General features: G+C 41.1%; 1 protein-coding gene across 5 annotated transcripts; it reads left to right on the top strand.

Moving 5' to 3' along the window:
* The first annotated feature begins 55 nt into the window (after positions 1-55).
* BRD9 (bromodomain containing 9) lies at positions 56-18844 on the top strand. 5 transcript variants are annotated; one of them, XM_053360949.1, is made up of 17 exons: positions 56-243; positions 1237-1457; positions 2770-2902; positions 3265-3322; positions 3913-4057; positions 5122-5232; positions 6400-6575; positions 9426-9558; positions 11019-11094; positions 12147-12242; positions 12882-13014; positions 13372-13483; positions 14544-14582; positions 15039-15110; positions 16908-17010; positions 17201-17368; positions 18011-18844. In XM_053360949.1, exons 1-17 carry the CDS (start codon positions 129-131, stop codon positions 18106-18108), a joined length of 1989 nt encoding a protein of 662 aa, XP_053216924.1. In that variant the 5' UTR covers positions 56-128; the 3' UTR covers positions 18109-18844. The 5 variants fall into 5 exon arrangements, with proteins under 5 accessions (XP_053216924.1, XP_053216923.1, XP_053216929.1 ...); XM_053360948.1 differs by having other exon boundaries at positions 3262-3322; XM_053360954.1 differs by having other exon boundaries at positions 57-243; positions 6463-6575.
* Positions 18845-20746: the final 1902 nt, after the last annotated feature.

The raw sequence follows: 20746 nt of genomic DNA, 5'->3' as shown, positions 1-20746 counted from the left end.
TAGGCGGGCGGGGAAAGTGCTTCCTCTTTCCTCGCCGGGGCCCTTCCGTCACTTCCGGCCACGCCCCTTCCCCTGAGCGCGGAGCCTCCGCCTCCTCCCTCGCCTCTCGCCCTCCAGTCGCGGCTATTATGGGGAAGAAGCACAAGAAGCACAAGGCGGAGAAGGCGGAGTGGAGGTCCGCGCCCGCCCCGGCCGTCGTCGCCGCCACCGGAGGGGGAGGGAGCGGCGGCGCCGCCTATGACGGTGGGTGGGAGAGGGGAGGACCGTCCAGTATTAGTCGTGTCCGGATCCATTGCCTTTCCCCCCCCCCTCTACCCCCAGTTCCTCAGTCCCCACAACAACCCTGTGAGGGAGGCCAGAAGCCGCCCATTTCCTTCTCTCCCCCCCCATTATTTATGCATTTGTTGCATTTCTAGCCCAAGTCCGTCCCCCCCGCTGCAGGGCTGGGGCAGTGTGTCGGGTTTTCTATTGGGAGGGGCTGTTGCTGTTGGTTTTTTGGCATCTTTTATATTTTGTTGTGTTTTATGTGGAAATCGCCCAACTTGCTTTTGCGTATTTTAATGTTTAATTTATTGTGTATGCCGACTTTTGTTATGCCGTAGTTATTTATTTTTTTCTGAACTCCGTAAAGGTGGCATACAAATAAATGACGGGCTGAGCTCCCCTTGTTCGGTCCCTGCTCCTGCCAACCTAGCAGTTCGAAAGCACGTCAAAGTGCAAGTAGATAAATAGGTACCGCTCCGGCGGGAAGGTAAATGGCGTTTCCGTGCGCTGCTCTGGTTTGCCAAAAGCGGCTTAGTCCTGCTGGCCACATGACCCGGAAGCTGTACACCGGCTCCCTCGGCCTATAGAGCGAGATGAGCACACAACCCGCTGGACTTAACTGTCAGGGGTCCTTTACCTTTTACCTTTTTATGTATGTAACACAAAACCATATATGCTATAATAAATTAATAAACTTTATCTTGCTTTTAGCCACTTTGGGTGGCTAAAACACTGTTGTTTTTCTCTGACACACTTGTTGAGGGGGGTAGGTGCCACCTTCTTCCTGAAAGAGGATATCGGTGCACATTTGCTTCAGACCTGCTTTCGGCATCATAATCTGCTCTTACACATTCCTATGAATAAGGCTTATGTGATCAGCATTCCTGCTGAATGTTTGCTGTGCTAGTTTGATACTGTTTATTTATTTATTTATTGCTTTTCACTTATTTGCTGTTGTTGTCACCTTCTTAGATTATGTGGATAAGCCCTTGGAGAAGCCATTGAAGTTGGTGTTGAAAGTTGGTGGAAGTGAAGTGACAGAACTTTCAGGATCAGGCCACGATTCCAGTTATTATGATGATAGATCAGACCATGAGAGAGAGCGACATAAGGAGAAGAAAAAGAAGAAGAAGAAGAAATCTGACAAAGAGAAAGAAAAGCATCTTGATGATGAGGAGAGACGGAAGAGAAAGGTAATGAGTCATTGACTTATTTTCAGAGATACTGGTCAAAGCTTTAAAACGTTACCTTATGAAAACTGTAAGTATCAGTTTGAACAAATGCATTTTTTTGTGGCAACTCCAGAGCTTTTTAAGCTATTACTTAGAACTTTTGTGAAGCAATGGCAGAGGATGAGAATTTTTAAGAGTCCAGACTACAGAGTAAAGTAAACTCCATTGTATTGCCTAGTTACTTTTATAATTTAAATACTCCATCGCATCGCTGAGTTTTTATGCAAGCTCATCAAAATGCATTCACCTCATCTGTTTTGTTCAGAAGGTTTCAAAATCCCCTTCCAGAACAAATTCTGCTCCTGCAATAAGAAACCACCAGATACAGTGCATCACATAATACATCACACCCTTCACAGAGATCACCTAGTGATTCCCTTACATCTTAAAATATTGATTTAGAAAGAGTCTGTAATCTAATATTTGTTGAGGGGTGATACTACTGAAATTACCAAGATTGTTTCAGGGTATTTAGACGAGATCTTTAAAGCAGGAGCTAAAGTTTCCTGATTTATTTAGTGGTGGCTATCTAGTCTTTTATATATTGTATGTGTTTGGACTATCAATGTATTTGGATGACTTTGGATGATTTTATTATTTTATTGTTTAAATTTATGCCAATAAAAGCCAATTGGATTATTGCAAGGTATGCTGTGTGAGACTGCTCTTTTAAGACAACTTTGTATATTCAAGTGGTCCAAATGCGGCAGCCAGATTACTGCCTGGGGTTTCCTTTAGAATTCTTATACCCCCTGTTTCAAAACCATTGCATTGGTTACTAGGTTGTCTCTGGACCCAATCCAAGGTGCTCACATTAGCGTTTAAAGCCCTAAATGACTTAGTGCTACTACTTTATGTAGTTTGCTTGTTTCTTCAGCAGCTCTTTGAATTTTGAATAACCATTTTCCAACACACTCTTGAAAACCAACAACAAAACAAATAATAATTTTACTATTTATACCCTGCCCATCTGTCTGGCTTTCCCCGGCCACTCTGGGCGGCTTGCAGTACATACAAAAACAGTAAGCTAAATAAAATAGCTAAATAAAAGCAGGATGACAAATGCAAATGGAAATAGCCCATGTACTTTTTTTAAAGATCCTGTTTTCCTAAGCATTTGGAATCTGTTTTCCCGTTGCTAAGTATCCTGAATTTTTAATGTCACAAAAGACTAATTTCAGTGATGGTTTTGCGTGAATATGTTATTCTTTCATTTGTACTTGAAGAGGTTATATTGACTGTCTTTTTTACATTTCTGTTTCTTTGGTATCAGGAAGAAAAGAAAAGAAAAAGGGAGAAAGAACAATGTGATACTGAGGGTGAAACAGATGACTTTGATCCTGGAAAGAAAGTAGAGGTTGAGCCACCCTCTGATCGCCCAGTCCGAGCCTGTAGAACACAGCCAGGTGCGTTGTCAGTGACATCTGAAACTGATGTGCCATATATAAAGATTTGTATAGCGTAGGAAAACACTTCTCGGATTCTTGTTTGCTCTCAGCCCCTTCGTTGGTTAAGGATACAGTTTATTCATGTGGATAGAAATTCATATGATTCTTGTGTTATCCTTAATATTCCTCTATCATTTTCAGAAAGGCCAACCACAGAATGTAATGTGTGTTTTACTGTCCTATTCAAAAAAACCAGGATTAGTAGTGGTTATATTATTTTGTAGCGATAGCATCTTTATCATTTTAGAGCTGTGATATACAGAAGGCAGGAACTTTCAAAGTAGTGATCATTTGCTTTTCCTTACATTGAATTATAGCAGAAAGCGAGAGCACACCTATTCAGCAATTGTTGGAACATTTTCTTCGCCAGTTACAGAGGTAAGAATGATGCGCAATGACCTGGAACGCAACCCCCACGCAAATGGGTGAGTTGTATGTGTTTCAAAGTTTTCTGGAAAACCAACATCACTGCTTAATAATATCTAATTAGTTTAAGATTGGTACTCAATAATGTAAGATGTGTAGATAGATGTGCTAAAGCGCTGGAGTGCTGGATCTGTACGCCCCCTCACTTTTAGCACCAGCTCATGTTGGTATATACAGATGTTTCTATACAGCTTATCCTGGTGATTACTTGCTAATACAGAAAGTCCTGAAATCACATGCATTTCAGATACCAAGCTGTATACAAACAGGCTGATCATTATTATTTTATTATGATTACATTTCTATACTGCCCTTCATTGCTTTGAATACATATTTTGCCAAATGCGGAAAAACATAAAATGCTTCCCCCTCCCTTTTTTTAATGAAGCAAGACAGATGGTGGTTCTTGACTGATGGAAAAATGGCATTTGTTTTACATAGGTGTTTGGGTGGTGTATATACACACTACATGTATACACATACATACATGATTTTATCCCCAAATATAACATTCCCTATATGTATGTGTTTCCCTTTTATAGGAAAGATCCTCACGGGTTTTTTGCTTTTCCAGTCACGGATGCCATTGCTCCTGGATATTCCATGATAATAAAGCATCCTATGGATTTTGGCACTATGAAAGAAAAAATTGCAGCAAACGAGTACAAGTCAGTAACAGAATTCAAGGTGAATTAATGGAGATTTGATAAAACTTTTCACAGTGTGAATTGCTAATTATTATATTCGGTCAATAGAGGTGGTAGATCATGTAAATAGCTCCAGAAAAGGTTCTATCATATTTGTGCATTTCCTATGAGTGGGCAGCAATCCCATTATTCCAGTGTGAAAGTCACATAATTTTTATGTGATACCCCCAGAGCAGGTTGTGCACAACAAAAGTCTGTGGGTTTCAAATGCAGGTGTCGGGGGGGGGGTTGCCCATTGATCCCTGCATAACATGCAGAGGCCTGTGGAAGCTACTAAGTCAAGCACAGCCCAGTACACATATATGATGGTGCAGCAGGGGCTCAGTAAATCTCCTGTTTTTATTGCCTGCCTCAGACAATAAAAGCAGAATTTACCAAGCACATGAAAGGCCATAAAACATTACTGGCTGTACTTGTTTTAGCAGATCACAGATTGTGACGGCTTGCCCTGTAATAGATTTGCAGTTCTATGGTGTAGTCCTTGCAAGCAGCCAGTGAAGAGGGGAGCCTGTTTCTTACTTACACCAAATTACGTGTAGGCATTCATATAAACAAGTGCTGTTCCATGTAAATGAATTTCTGGCCTATAGAAAATTAGTATGCATGCAACACGCTAGTTTTCTCTGTGGATGAATTCTACCTCCCCCTTGCAGTCTGAAGAGGAATAGTCCTAATGCAGGCTTACAATTTCATGTGAGAACCAGGTTTTAAAAGTACTGAGAGAGAATATCAGTGAACCAGCCAGCTCCTTGTGTTAAACAGCAAAGCGCTCTGCAAAGTTTGGCATAAATGTTAAAGCCCTGATCAGTTAAATCAGTTGAAAGTCCTAGAGCAGCAACATTGTGATCTAATCTTTTCTGGTTTCACTGTTCTCCCTAGGAAACCGAAAGGGACCAGGGCCCCTTACAAGTCACCTGAGAAATAGTTGGTTGATATTCACCAACTGTACTATTCATTTTAACATTCTGTTGAATTTGGCCTGGCCTGGCTGTGACTGCACAACTGCAAAATATGGTAATGCTCATTCATGTTCATGTTTTTCAGGCAGATTTTAAGCTGATGTGTGACAACGCAATGACATACAACAGACCAGACACTGTGTACTACAAACTGGCCAAGAAGATCCTCCATACAGGCTTTAAGATGATGAGCAAAGTAAGACAGCTATGAAAGTGAACATGATGAGACCAAATGTGCACGTTAAACTAGTATAGTGGGTCAAAGTGAAGGATTATTTCATCTGTATAACGTGGCTGCTGTATTCTTATGCCCTGGGCTTAAAAAAACACAGTAAATCTGCACTTTTATACAAATAAAGCACTGTTAGGGGAAAATGCATAATATATTCTGCTTCTAGGTATGGAAAGAGAGAAGTTGCTGTGTAGGATATTGAAGCACCACCCTGTCGCCACTAGATACCGCATGGGTTTCTAGGAATCTCCAGACATTGGCCACACACTTTTGCATAAATGCTTACAATCACATTGCTCTTTTAAAAAAGAAAGAAATGAAAAGCTGAAATTATGAGGAAGCTGAATTCTGTGCCCAGTACCACATTCTGCACTTCTACAGAAATATGACATTCCCATAGCATGTTATATAGAAGGACATTTCCATTTTAAGTCGCTCACCTTTTATGGTAGATAACACTGGTAAGATTTGGATTCAGGTTGGAGACTTTGAACAGAAGCTTCCAGCATGGAAGCAAATTTTTCCATATTACCTTTTAAGTTCATTGGACTTGCTTAAGTTGTTTACAAGTGAGAAATAAATAAATTCTGAAACTTCTTTTGGAAAGCCAAGCATGTTAAACATCAAGGTGATGTATAGAAACATGCTTTCCTTTAAAACATTGTTGAAATGTTTTATGGTTATGAAATACAATTCATAAATCCTCTTAGTCCCCTTCTTAGCAGAAAACAGGCCCTCCCCTCACTCCTCACCTAAAATTTAAGAAAGAAACACATTAAAAGGGAAATACTTTAGGTAGGAGATGGATTTATGTATACTTTACATTAAGGTGTACTAGTACCATATTAAAGGCAGTCAAACAACTGATTTATCATATGAGCTACTGCTTCTAGCCTGTTCTGCAGGAAGATTGTGGTAAGTTCCACTTGTCAGGTAGGTGATGGTCTTTCTTTCCTAGGTTGCAGATATTCTGGTGTCGTGCTGCCATGACTGAATCATGTTGCATCATCATTGAAGGTGTAGCTCTTAGGCACAAAGCCATGGCCATTCCCATCCCATCCCATCATCATAGCACCTTGGCTATGAGGGAAAGGTGTAAAGTCCCTGCTGCTCTGTCCTTTCTAATTCTAGGAACGGCTGTTAGCTTTGAAGCGCAGCATGTCGTTTATGCAGGACATGGATTTTTCTCAGCAGGCAGCTCTTTTGGGCGACGAAGACCCAGCTGTTGAGGAACCTGTGCCCGAAGTTGTTCCTGTTCACGTAGAGACTACCAAGAAATCCAAAAAGCCAAGTAAAGAAGTCATTAGGTAATGATACAGATGGAATGCTTTTCTCTTTTGTGTATCTTAATTACAAATTTGAATTGTGCTGATATGAAGCAGACTTGAGTTTCCTGAGATTTCAGCGTACTTAGGCAGTCACAGATTTTTTTCCCCATTGCAGCCACACATTTTCCAAGGTATCTCAGGCAGCTGTTGAGGTATTTGGGTATCAAATTAGTTTTGGATAAACCAGTTCCAAACTGTTGATGAATCTGTTTGAAAATCTCTTAGTTCACTTCTTTTGCATTTTACTGTGACCCAAACAAGATGTGTTTTGATTTTCATTTGTAAGGCAACCGTACAAGTTGCAGTATTAAGTTGCACTTCTTTAAGGATTGTAGAACAGTGCAAAAAGTACAATAAAGATAGTAGACGTGCTCATTTTTTTCCTTTTGAGGCACTTAATAATTTCATTGTGCCCTGCCTCAGCCTTAACACAGCAGAGGCCATTTCTGTGATGTTGTCTTCTCAAATCCCAATACCCTCCAGTTGCCCCTCCAAGACCACCATTAATTCCCATAACGTTTCTGAGTGCACAGTGATGCTGGCTACATTGCAGATTCTTCCTTGAGCTTGAACTTTCCCTCAGGCTGTCTTGTAGCTGCTGCTGACCTGACTGCTGTTGGAGGCAGTGGTGCCATTTCCCCTGAAGCCAGCAGTGGCCTCCTCTTTACTGCACTCCCTGGGCTTATAAAAGGGTGTAAGATCCTATTTTTTGTGTTATGGGGGCTGATACAAAGCATATTTTGCGACCCACTGCTTTCCTTCTACAGCTCAAAGGGGGTAAAGTTTTTTGGCCCATCAGAGCAATATTTTTAAATGACCATCTTCATGTTCCGGAACCATGCCCTTCCCACTCCCAGCACAAGCCAAAGTTATGCATGTCCAGTGGCGTAGCGTGGGGGGTGCAGGGGGGGCCGGCCGCACCGGGCGCAACATCTGGGGGGGGGCGCTCGCCGCCTCCGGAGTCGCCGAAGAGCCTCGGGCGCAGGCTGTAGCAGAGCCCCATGTCTCACGGAACCGACGAGCTGTGCGCGCGTCCGGGCTGAAGGCGTCCGGCAGGCAGCGGCTCTCAGCGCTCGCGCGGTCCCCGCGCGTCAGGGCCGCGGAGGGCGCGCCAGGCAGCCCCTCCTCACAGCCCCGCCGCTGCAGCTGCTGGGCCATGTTGCATTTTCCTCGCCTCTCTGCCCTCCTCCGGGCAAGCGGCGTCGTTTGGGCGCCAGCGCCAGCGGCAACTCGCCTCAGATCACCTGACACGGACCCGCCGCCCCCGCCGTGGCTACCTTACCGTAAATACCCCAGCCCAGGCAGCAGCAAGAAGAAGCTGGCAGCGGCGGCAGGTTAGGGGTTAGGGGGCGCAAATTACTTGCCTTGCCCCGGGTGCTGACAACCCACGCTACGCCGCTGTGCATGTCTATGGTTTATATAGGAGAATAAAGCATGGACTTCACTCCCTTTCTCTCCTCCTCTCTGAAGCTATCAAGACTTTAAATTGCTGAACTTGTGTCCAGTAGTAGTAGTAGTAAAATAATAGATACAAATACAATATTTGCCTATATAGGGAACAGAACAATAAATATGGCATCTATTGTATCATATTTTTAATGCTTGCCTACATAAGACAGATATCTTCCCCCATGGTTCTTTTACATAGAAAATCTTTCTTTGAGTTGGTGTTTGATAAGATGGTCATGGATTCTGTTTTAAAAGCTGAAGTACTATATTCATTTAAGCATATTAACTTGTATTTGAAGTCAGATTACTTACACCTTAAACAAAATTATTTTTCTAACTGAAGGCTGAAGAAAAAATGATTTTTGTAAACAACAAAACTGATTTTTATTGACCTTGCAGTTGGGAGAAATGCGTATCTCCAATCACCCCTTAAGACAAAAGCAGGAAAGAGGGGTGGCTGGGGAGTATATACAATGTATCTGACAGAGTGGGCAGTTTATGCCACAGCAAATCTGCTAAATGAGACATAATTCTCATTAGGATGTAATGGGATCCAGACTCAAATTCCTCTTGGCTTGTAGGCAGAAGTGAGACCTGCTTTTTAGAGAATTAGGACTAAGATACGGACACCTCCTTTATCCTGTGCTTGTTTTCCCAGGGACATCAGGCTGTTCCTTGTTGGAAACTGAAAGTTAGATTAGTTGGAGCTTCTGGTTCAGCAATGCAATTCTTAGGTTCTTAAGCTGAAACAAAAAGCTGTGCACTGGCTAATAGTGTACATTGTATAAATGCCTATAAAAAGTGTACATAAATGACATGGTACACACATGTCTCGCTTTCCGCCTACTTGCTGTTTACAAATTCATGTATCAGAACACAAAGAATTATGCCCAGACCTCACTACACATGCACAGCTGATTCAGGCATCTGAACAGCCAGAGTTTGCCCCCTTCTGTACTTGTTTGTGCTTTGCTGGTCAGTGGCAGGCATTTTGGGACAGAAACCATGGAGTGTGGGGGTGGGGGGAGAGAATGGACAAATCAGTTTCTCCTTTATGTCTCTCTTGGTTGGCTGCAAAAGAAACCATGGAAGAAACCATTATGGGAGCAGGGAGAGAGATCATGAATTAGAAATTTTACCATAGGAATCAGTGGAAACTGAACTTATTAAGCGAACCCTCACCTAACAAATGATTTCTTGGGAACACACTGTATTTGGTAAGCGGAGCCTGTGTCTAATACACATAATAATAAGAAAGTTCTGATTAACCCTGGAGAATGCCCACAATTAGTTCACCGTCATAATTTGTTGCCTAGAAATTACTTGGAGAAAAGTAGACATGATTTCATATTTATTGCACAACTTGTAACTTGTTTGTAGCTGCATATTTGAACCAGAAGGCAATGCATGCAGCCTGACTGACAGCACTGCTGAAGAGCACGTTCTGGCTTTGGTGGAACATGCAGCAGATGAAGCTCGGGACCGGATCAGTCGATGTCTCCCAAACAGCAAGGTCGTGCCGCTTGATCCAAGTTTCCATTTTTTCGTTCTCCTTAACATTGCCAGAAACAATGTCCTCATCAGATTGAATAAGCATTTTTTGTGTGGCATCTGATATGTTAATTATATTTTAAGGACTGCCTCTTCCCGTATGAAGTGACCCAGACCTGGCACTCACCCTATGCCTGCCTCCTCCATGAGAGGTCTGGAGGGTGGCAACCTGGGGACAGACCTTTTCTGCAGTCAGTGGCTCCCCATATGTGGAAGGCTCACCTGGCGCCATCATTACATCTCTTTAGGCACCAAGTGAAAACATTCCTCTTCACCTAGGCCTTTGGCTGATTAAACCATCTCTGGCCTTTTAAACTGTGTTTTGTGTTTTTACACTGTGATCCTTGGATGAAGGGCGGTATATAAATTTAATAATTAAGTTTCACATGTGATTGCTCTATGGCTGTTAAATTTCCAGAGCACAGTTTCCAGTCCCCACTTTCAATATAACACAAATGAAGTGTCACCTAGGATTTGTTCCTCGGTATCTGCCTTGGTGAACCCCCCACCCCGCCGAGCTTTTAATAAGTTAATAATGGTAATAAGTTAATAATATTAGTTATTTTAACTACTAATGGATTTTAGTTATTTTAACTACTAATTAGTTATTTTACTAATTACTAATTACTAATTTACTAATTACTAATTAGTTATTTTAACTACTAATGGATAGTAATGGATCCAGAGTGCTGTCAGGATAGGACCTGGCAGGTGAGGGTTCAGAGCTTCATCAATGGGCCTATCACAATCTCTCATAATAGGCTATTCATGAGATCATTGTGGAGATAAAATAAGTGAAGGGGAAGTATGCACCTTGAGCTTCTTGGAAGAAAAGGACAATATAAAAGTAATAATACACTAAATAGCTTCATGTAATACTCCAGATTGGGGCAACCAAAAGTTGATAAGGTTCTCCATTTTGGCACTATGGGAAGATAAAAATAAAAGATTGTAGCCTTCTGATGAATCAGATCTAGCCTATTAAACAATTCAGGTGTTTATATTAAAAGCACAAATGCTCTGAACACACTTATGAAAACAGGCTTAAGATGATGCAGTTTTTTCAAAGGTGCTTATTCATACTCAATTATGCACCTGTAAACTCCCTTTCCAGGCACACATCCAGCATGTGAGCGTCGAGTGGCCCAGGGGGAGGCTGTACTCTGTCTTAAGCACCACGGCTGTGCATAGGCTCTGCACAGCAACCATAGGTGAATAAAGTAGAGAATAAAGGTGTTAAGGAAATAAGGTTCAGTTGTCACCAGAGCTCTGGAACATGCTATCAAAAAAGGCAGTGCTAATGTTGTAGATCTCAGTAGCGCAGACAAACTGTTAGGATCTGACGTTTTAAAATCTGGATAGGTGCTTCCTTTTGGTGAGTGTAAAAATAATTTCTATTTCTGCCATATTTTTTAAGTACAGATAGGCTACCTGAAAAAGAATGGTGATGGGTCTTTGGTCTTCAGCGTACTCAATCCATCAGATCCAGAAGCAGAAGGTAATGGTTGTGCTAACTTTTGCAAGCTTTGTTTAAAGTTGTAGGTATGCTTTTATTGCTGCATGGCTAGGTTCTCTTTTTAAATTTGCTCTGAAGTGCTTTCATCTTAGATTGAACAACCCAAACAAATATGAAGCTGTAATGATATGCGTTGAAATGTTTGCAACAGTACAGTAAGATGTGTATTCTGAAATACATTTTGCAACTCATCCTAAGCTAAAATGAATGTTTAATACAGACACGGTTGAAGGTTTATGGCTAATACTACAAATAGCTTCAAAATGAAGCTTCATTTGTCAGTAGTGTCTAAAAAAAGACTAAGGAATCTTATTGTTGACTGGATACCTGTGATGTTCCTCTAAACTCTTATTTGAATTAGCATAAATGCATCTTCTGCTTTTTTGACCTGATCTTCATCTGCTTAATTAAAACATGAATTGCCAGTCTGTGATACAACAGTGTGGGCTGTAAGACATTCTTGGACAGAAGGAAAAAGACCCAATGGTCTGGGCAGTGGTGTTGAAAAAGATCTGTATTCCTCTTTGCCTCTCCCTGTTTGCTGGTGCCCTCTCCACAGCCAAATAAACTAGAGGCTGAAATTGCAATAAAGTCTAGAGGGCTGCATGTATTGTAGTGGAATGGTGCCATCTCACGCCTTACTCAGTAGAAGAAAAAAATGCACATCAGTGAGGAAATTGACTTGTGTTTGTCTGCTTATACAGTGTATGGACTAAAATACATAATAACTGCTGAGTGTGATAAAAAAAATTCCATACTCAGGAATATTATCTATATGTGTTCCTCGTGTTGATTTTAGAGGTTTGTAAAATGTGTTGAAGGGACTTTAAGATCCATGCCAAATCAACCATGTAGTTCATGGTGCCTTGGTCTTCGTGGCAACCATGGGCATGTCTCATATGATAAAATGGATTGTTATCTTAATTATAATTATTATTTTGTGTTTTTCATTGCCTTTTGAACATAGTGTCCTAAAAAGCAGGATAGAAATTAATTACATAAATAAATGTAATGCACATTTCCTTTTAATACAGAGGAAGAAACCCATCCAGTGGATCTGAGTTCTTTGTCAAGCAAGTTATTACCTGGTTTCACAGCCCTGGGCTTCAAAGATGAAAGAAGGCACAAAGGTAGTTAAGGCAGCTAAATATTGTGTCTTCAGGATTAAACAATTTGTCCTCATATTAAACCATTCATTCAGAACTGAATAGTATTAAGAAGGTGATTTCAGTTAACTAGTTGTTTTCAGAACTTGATTAGTTGACTGTATATCTAAACCAAACAAGTAAAAAAAAAATCATGTTGGGAGAAGTAATTGGCCATGTTTGGACACTCATACTTCGGTTTAACCAGAAGTCTCTAATTAATGTAGTTCCTTGTTTTCTCTGAACCAGGAGAATATTAAACCACTTTTTTTTTCTAAGATCTTGGCTTGTTCTGAAGCTGGAAACCATAGTTTTTCAGCTGAGGCTTAATAGAAAACCATGGTTAATTTAAAGGCTTCCTGGTTTGCCTCCTCACACTGCAAAGGGAAGAGTGAAGACAAACAAGTTTGTTTGTATCTCAATTTAATACGCCAATATATGATTGTCAAAGCTGGGTGATTATTACAATTCTGTTTGTGGTGTCTGACTTACGATAGCTGATTCACACATGCATTATCAAGAGATGTACATGGATCTGTAAACAAATCCTAAGAAATGCAGTTGGGTTTGGAAGGGGACGAGGTTGAGAAGAGGATTTCAAACACATTTTTCTTATATTTCCAGTCACGTTCCTTTCAAGTGCTAATACAGCACTTTCGATGCAGCACCATTCTATCTTTCATGATCTGAAAGCAGATGAAATGGAACTGCTGTATTCAGCATATGGAGATGAAACTGGGATCCAGTGTGCCCTAAGGTAAAGAAGTTGTCGTGCACATTGAACTCTTATATAATTATATTAATTGCTTGTTTACCTTTGTCTGTCATTCATATCATGCTCTCCTTCCATCTTGGTGCCACAGACCACTACACCAGCACAGAAGCTTAAGATTAGGATATACGAAGAAGAACAATAGTTCACGTGGAAGCGGGAATAAATGGCATACAAAAATTTGTAGCTTCAAATTCCATCAGGGTGACAACTTTTTTGAAGAACCACGGAAGACAGCTTTTCAAAACCAAAATGTGTTTTGCTTTTTGCAGTGTTTACATTTAATTTAAAAGTATATATGCAGCCAACTGAACTGCTGGTCTTATGTCACAAATCTTCTAGTTTGCAGGAATTTGTGAAGGATTCTGGAATTTACAGCAAAAAAATAGTGGATGACTTGCTGGATCAAATCACTGGTGGAGATCATTCCAAAATTATTTATCAGCTAAAGCAGGTAGGTCTGCATTATGCAGAGATCCAACCAGTTTTTACACAGTTAGTGTGGGATCAGTAGTTTCCCCTTCAAAGTATTTTTATTAAAATCTTCAAATTATGTACGGTAGAATTGGTCAGTGGCAGCACCTGAAACCCATAAAGCCTTTTCTGGAACTCATGAATATGGCTACACTGTTTGAACACCTTACACAAATCCTTGTCTTGACAAACAATCCCCTTCAGATCTAGCATAGAGGGGCTCAGGGTGACAAACGTGTGCAGAAGAGATTGTCTGCAGAGGGCGCTTCTCATGAGAAAAGCTGCACATGTATGTTTCAGTCAGAATTAAAGTTGCGTAATATTACATGTTTGTAAAACTAATCCTTTGCGGGGGTGAGAGAAGCATGGTTTCTCAATCAAGCTACTCAGAAGTACCATATTCTTTCGTGTATAAGATGAGGTTTTTTGCTTAAAGAAATAAGAAGTAAAAAAATGGGGGTCGTCTTGTACACGGAACATTGGTGTCCAGGGGGATTTTTAAAATATAATATCTTCTTTCTTCACTATCCCATATTTCTAGTTTGAAAGTAAATCCAAATTATGACTGATTCAATAGAAACACTGTTTATTCTGCAGATGTCTCTCTCATTGGCCTGGTTTGCACATTGCATTAAACCACTGTTTAACGTGCTGGTGTACACAGCTCAGATGTTCCCATGCCACTTCTTCCTTGCGTCTCGACATCACAGACAAAACAAGCCAGAATCTGGTTTGTTGGGTTGACCAAACCCCAAGGCTCATGGTTTATTTCATGCGGAAAAACCCGCCAGCGGTAACCAAGGTTTGTTCTTCAGTTCTCGTGGTTGGTTTGAATAAAACAAACCTGGGTGCAGGCAGCACAGCAAGGCAGACTCTGGCTTGTTTTGTCCACAGTGTGGCAACAAGATTGGTGTGGAAGAGTCATGGGAACTTTTGAGCATCATGCACCAGCCCACTGCTTGCTCACATAAAACCATTAGTGTGCTTTACTCAAAAAAAGAAACAGGAAAAATGAACCATTTTAATGTTCTGGTTTTCAGAGGAGAAACATTCCAGTGAAGCCACCAGATGAAGTCAAAGTAAGTCCTAATACATTTTATTTTTAACCAGCCTTCTTGTTCATATGTAATAGTGTGCTTTTTCTTGGAAACCGCCCTGGGAATATGATTGAAATATTATTTAGTTGATATTCCTGCATTGCAGAGTATTAGACTGGGTGTTTTACATTTCTCTAATTCTACTGCAAATACAGAAATAGGAATTGCAATCAGTGTGTTCCATAAATCATAGAATCACTATAATTTAGATATTTTGGAAACCTCAAGATTTGTTTAAATTGGGTTTTCTGTATTATTTTCTGTTTCCTTTCATTTTGTATTTATTTGTTTTTAAGTACCAAGGGAAAAAACAATCCACATTGAAAGCTTACATTTTCTTCTTGTTACTTCATTGGCGGTGTAAAATAAAAGATATCAAATGGAAAATGAATACAGATTGTAAATTACCAACAATCTGAATGTGCTTTGATGTTTAAGGTTCCACCAGTCCTCATAAAAGAAGAACACAAATTGCGCAATACTTGCCCAGATGCCTCCAAGCAGAGTATGGTAAGATTTCTTGTTTAGCCTGTGCCTTGTAAATGGCCTAATGAACCACCAGACCACAGGCCTAATCCGGCCCCTGCCCCCCCCCAAAGCTTTTTTATGGCTTTACGAAATTTGGCAGTGTGGAATCTGCAGGGACACGTGGTTGGAGAAGTTGATCAGACGAAGGTGGCAGGCCGGCTGCAGCCGCATCAGTGGTGTTGCCCCTGCCTGCTGCAACTTCTGCCTCTGTCCTGCTGCGCCCTTGCTCCTTTTCGGCAGATTAAGGTTTCATTGGAAAATTCTGGTAACACCGTAAGGGCTTGCGTTTGATCAAAGCCATACTTCTCCTGCCTCTCCCCTTATTGCTTCCTGTAAGTTAGCTGAACAGCCTGAAATGTTCACATCCAAATCTTGGAGAGCATTGTTAGATCTTCACATCAGTTTGTGGGTGATCTTTAAAAAGCCACTTGACGTGGTTGTTGCTGTCACGATTAAGTAATTGTTTATTTCAGTTTATCGTGAGTATTACAAATATCGCAAAAAGGCATTAGTAAATCATGGTGGGAGAGGGTGCTCTGTTTATTAACTTATTTGATCTTTATCACAATGAAATTAATTTTCATTCATTATGGTGACTGCTAACTGGAGGATAGGGGTGGCAGGTAACATCCAGAATACACAGGTGCCTACTAAATTAACCTAAGTGGCAAAAATATAACCTCACCTGCTTTTTGGGCTTGCACACTTTTGGCATTTGAATTTGTAATGAGGAAATGCAGCCTTGAACTGAAGAATGTTGGCCATTATGAATTGTGGTTAGTTTTGCTTCAAGCAAACCACCATGATAAGCTGAGGTTCATTCTTGGGTTTCCAATTATGCTTTGTTTGAGCAAAACAAAGCACAATCCCTCGTTCAAATCTAACGCTAAGCCCAGGGATCATAGTTGGTTTCCTCCTAGCCTTTGTAGGAAGGAGTAAAGCAGGTGCAGTTCAGAGAGTCACAGTGAATGGTTTCCTGTGATGGGAAAGCAGCCTGCTGGATCAGGCCAAAGGCCCATCTTGTCCAGCATCCTGTTCTTGCAGTGACCAACCAGATGCTTAGGGAAAGCTCACAAACAGGACTGAGCACAACCACCACTCTCTCCACCTGTGATTCCCAGCCATCAGCATTCAGAATTCAGCATTCTTTGCATCCTCTTGTCTAATCCTCTTTGAAAGCCATCCAAGATGGTGGCCATCACTACGTCTTGTGGGAGTAAACTCCATAGTTTAACAATGCACTGTCTGAGCACTTTCTTTTGTCTGTCTTGAATCTTTCAGTATTCAGCTTCCTTGGATGTTAACAAACTCTAGTGTCGTGAGAGAGGAAGAAACACTTTTCTCTGCCCTCTTTCTCTAAACTAAAAAGCCCCCAAGGTTATAACAGTTCATCATAGATGAGACGTTCCATCCCCTTCATCATTTTAGTTGTCTTTTTCTGAACCTTTCCCAGTTCCACAACCTCCTTTTTGATGTGAGGATAATTCTAGGAGTTCCTTCTTAAACCAGTAAACAATGGTATTGGGTGATAGCAGTGAATCCTTTTTGGAATGCTGCCAGGATTAAATGTAAAAATTAAGATTTTCTCCTCCATGCAGTACACGTTTTCAACATGGTCACAAGTGTTTGCCCATTTGACTTCCTAGTGAAAGTCATGAAGGGTGCACTTAGCCTTGCTTGATAATGTGCTTCTACTGGAGAGGGGAGTCATGTCTGTAACAGCCATATGTAAACAGTGACTTACGTTGTGTAGCTGTCATTTTTCTCTTCTTTTTTCAGGTTGGGGAAGCCATTGGAGACAATACTAGTTCCGTTTTGGATTTTTTGTCTATGAAGCCATATTCAGACGTGTCCCTTGATATATCCATGTTGAATTCATTGGGTAAGCATGTTCTTAAGAGTAGTTCAGTGTTGAAAGTATGATTCAGTAGTATATTATATGTAGTTTGGTCCATCAATCAAATTTTATTCTAGGCCTAGTCTAACATGGTTTTGCCACAGATTGCCACCCTTTTGTTAAATCATTTATTCAAAAATCCAGCATGCACTGAATGATGCGTTGTTTTTCTCAGGTAAAGTAAAGAAGGAGCTTGATCATGAGGACAATCATTTACACTTGGATGAAACCACCAAATTACTGCAGGACCTTCATGAGGCTCAGGCCGACAGAGTAGGATCCAGGCCGTCCTCCAACCTCAGCTCCCTCTCCAATGCTTCTGAAAGGGATCAACACCACCTAGGTAAATCTGGTTGAACAACATGAGCTCCTGAGCCTTCTCAGTCCCACTGAAAATTGAATAGATTGTGAGATGCCCAAGATACTGACTGCATTGACAGTATTGACAATCACATAATTACAGTGGTGATAAGATGAGATTGCCCCAAAAGGTCCTTGGGAGGGCAGGATGAAAATACACATAGGTTGATAGGACCATTGCTGTGATTTATTGCAAATTTAAAATCCTTTGTTTGAATATATTTGACCTTTCAATGACTATTAAAAAACATGGCAAGAAATTAAACAGCCCAAAAGCAATTTTACAAAGATTGATTTCATGTTATGAGAACATGACATTGACAAGTTTTCATTCCAAGTCTCAGGGCCACCGCAGGAAGTGTCTGCTCATACCCAACATCAATCACACTTCTGATAGAAGGGACTAAGTAGATAGGCTGGGTGCGGGGTTTTGCCACAAATGTAATGAAAATTTTACATTTCTAAAATCATTGATGGAGAATATGATTAAAAACCACCAACTATAATCCTTTACCTATTTAGCTGAACTCTGTTAACTTGCATAAAATTGCACTGTTTCCTGAGTGTATGGAACTTTTCAAACTTGTTAATTTATCCTTTCTGGCCCTTTCCTTGTTTTCCACAGGAAGCCCTTCTCACTTAAGTGTAGGAGAACAACAAGATATGGTCCATGACCCCTATGAATTTCTTCAGTCTCCAGAACCTACAAATGCCAATAATTAACCTTGCATATATTGTATTTATTTTGTGCTTTTTATACTGTGTAAACAATTTATGTAGTTCTGTCAACTAGCATGCATTTCTATTTGCCCTTTTTATTTTGTATGAAGATTGCTAAATAATAATGCTCGTGCATATTTGTAAATATTACTTGGGTTTATATATCATGGTATTTGGACCTTTTCATATGGTATTTTAGGTGTGTACAATAGATCTGAAGAAGCAATCTCAAATTACGTATTTAAGATACCTTATTTATATTTTAAAAAATGCTAACCAGCTGTTTATCATGCTGTCAATCGTTTAAAAGTTTTTTATTTAGTGTGCCGCTATGGCCGTATAGGAGGAGCATTTTTTCCAGTGGTGATACAGTGTTAGTCACAGAGACCTATTAATACCAAGGTGGCTCTGCTGTATGACTGACTTTAGACATCACCCAGACATTTCAGAACCGTGGTTGTCCTTCTCCTTCTCTTTCTCCAGTTGCTCACTGCAAAGGTGGCCAGATTAAAAGTTATATACAGCCCAGATCCTCAATAGTAATATTGAAGATTTACAGCTTAAAAAGTTCAGCCCTTGCCAAATTATCCAGATTTTTAACACGTTTTAAATTTTAAATGAAGAATTTGAAATTTGACACTAAATGACTTTTTTAAAACAATTTATATTATGGATAAACTAGAATCATTTTGTTGTTCATTAACAATATTGTAAATATGAATAAAACTCATCAATGCAATTGTGCTCTGGTGTTCTTGGTACTTAGTTCTCCAGTTCTTCATTAACTTGAAATTTGGTGTACCAGAAACAGACCTGCCTGGAGCTCTCTTTACACTTTACACATGGAAAATATAGTGTGGTGAAAGTGATCAACTAGAGTTGTGGACTATGGGGGAAGAAAGTCTCTCCACTGCAGCAGTTCTGTCCAGTACACCAACAGCAGCAAGTAAAGGAGCAGCAAAACTTTGGGATGGGGCTAAATATACAGCCCTGCAGTCCCTTTCACTGCTTGTCCTCTACACATCAGTAATGAGTGAAGAGAACTAAAGATTAAAAATTGCTTTAAAACTTTGACCATGTGAAGTCCTATAGCAAATCTGTTTTCTGCTTGTGGTGATCCCAATTTTCTAGGCTAATGCTGTGTCACAAAATGTTCCCAAACAATTACCAAGCTCAGGGGAGCACCAACAACAGAACTTGTTAGTTTAGCATTTGACTAGGGTTAATACATCGAACAGCTTTGAGAGCTAATTCAAGACTTCCTTTTGTGCTGTGTTTCTAGGTATAGGTCTGGGCTTTAAAGGACTCTAAGCAAGTTTTCTGCAGATTGCTGTTTGTTCAAATTAATTGCTGTTTGTTCGAAGTAAAATGTGGGTTTTCTGGGAGAAAGTACTGGAACCAAAACAAAAACAAAACCCTGCTCAGAAACAGCTTTTAAAGCATGGACCTGTGCCTGGAAAACATGGTACAAAAGGAAGTCTGGATAAGGCCTAAATGATGAAATTCCGGGTTGAGGGCAGGCTGAGGAAGAAGCTGTCAGAGAAAACAACCAATGTGGTTAAAAGAGGCAGGGTAGCATTAAGGGTGAAGATAAGCAAAGGGAAAGGAAACTGGGCTCCAGGAAATCTTGGTGCACAGGAAACAGAAATAATGCAGGGGATGGGGAGGGTGGGATCACAGTGCCAAGACGACTTTGCTAGGGCCTGAATTTCACATATTTATTTGAACTAACCTACTAGTAAGGAACCGTTACTTTTCTTTTGGTGGCACAACTACTCAGTGCAGAATTGGAAAGTGCAGAATGGCAACAGAATGCATGGACAATTGCTTCAGTTGAAAAGTTGACCAAAAGAGTGCACGCTTTGGACTGCACATGTGACATGGATGGTTTTATTGAAATATGATAACCTTTTACTATATATGATTTTCTTTTTAAAATGCATTTATTATCATTTTTATGAAAAGTAAAGCGGCTATAAGCCTGAACTTTATTACAAAACAAAGACTGTTGGCAACAAGGTCCCCACTCACGTAACAAACAGGCGACGGAGGAGAACCCAGAACAAAAGAAGATTCTTACATTTATACCTTTTAATTTCCATACAGAACAATGAAAACAAGACGTCAGGCGAGGGATTAAACAGGTAAGTGCTAAGTCGGAAGAGGCAAATCCCTGATAACCGTTGTTTGACGACCCTTGGTTCGTGTTATTGTTTGGCAGGCAGTGTACACCAAGGTGGAGTAAGCAGGGGCAGAGCAAGGTGGGCGCGGGCCGCCCCACGCGCCATCATGGGGGTGGGAAGCGCCTGGTGGGAAGCACAGCCCGTCCCCTGGAGGTCCCGCCCCCTCCCCAAAACAACCTCCCCAGTGCGGACCGGTGCTGCAGGGCCCCCTCCCTCTCCCCCTCAGCAGCCCACCCTCCCACGCTCCCCACTGCTGCCCCAAATCGCAGCTGACTTCGTGTCAGCATCCCCAAGCCCTCACTCCCAGTGGCGTAGTAAGGTCAGGTGGTACAACAACAGGGAATGCAAGAGAATGGGCCACTGGGGGGGGGGGAGAAGCCCTGCAGTGCCAACCTGCACCAAAGGTGCCACTCTGGGGAGGGGAGTGGTTGGCCCCTCCCCCCGGCTCCGGCGCCCGC

The sequence above is a fragment of the Podarcis raffonei genome, chromosome 13 (genome assembly GCF_027172205.1).
Source record: "Podarcis raffonei isolate rPodRaf1 chromosome 13, rPodRaf1.pri, whole genome shotgun sequence".
NCBI classification, from domain to species: domain Eukaryota; kingdom Metazoa; phylum Chordata; class Lepidosauria; order Squamata; family Lacertidae; genus Podarcis; species Podarcis raffonei.
The sequence above is the reverse complement of the archived record's forward strand: the minus strand, read 5'-3'. Positions and strand labels throughout refer to the sequence as shown.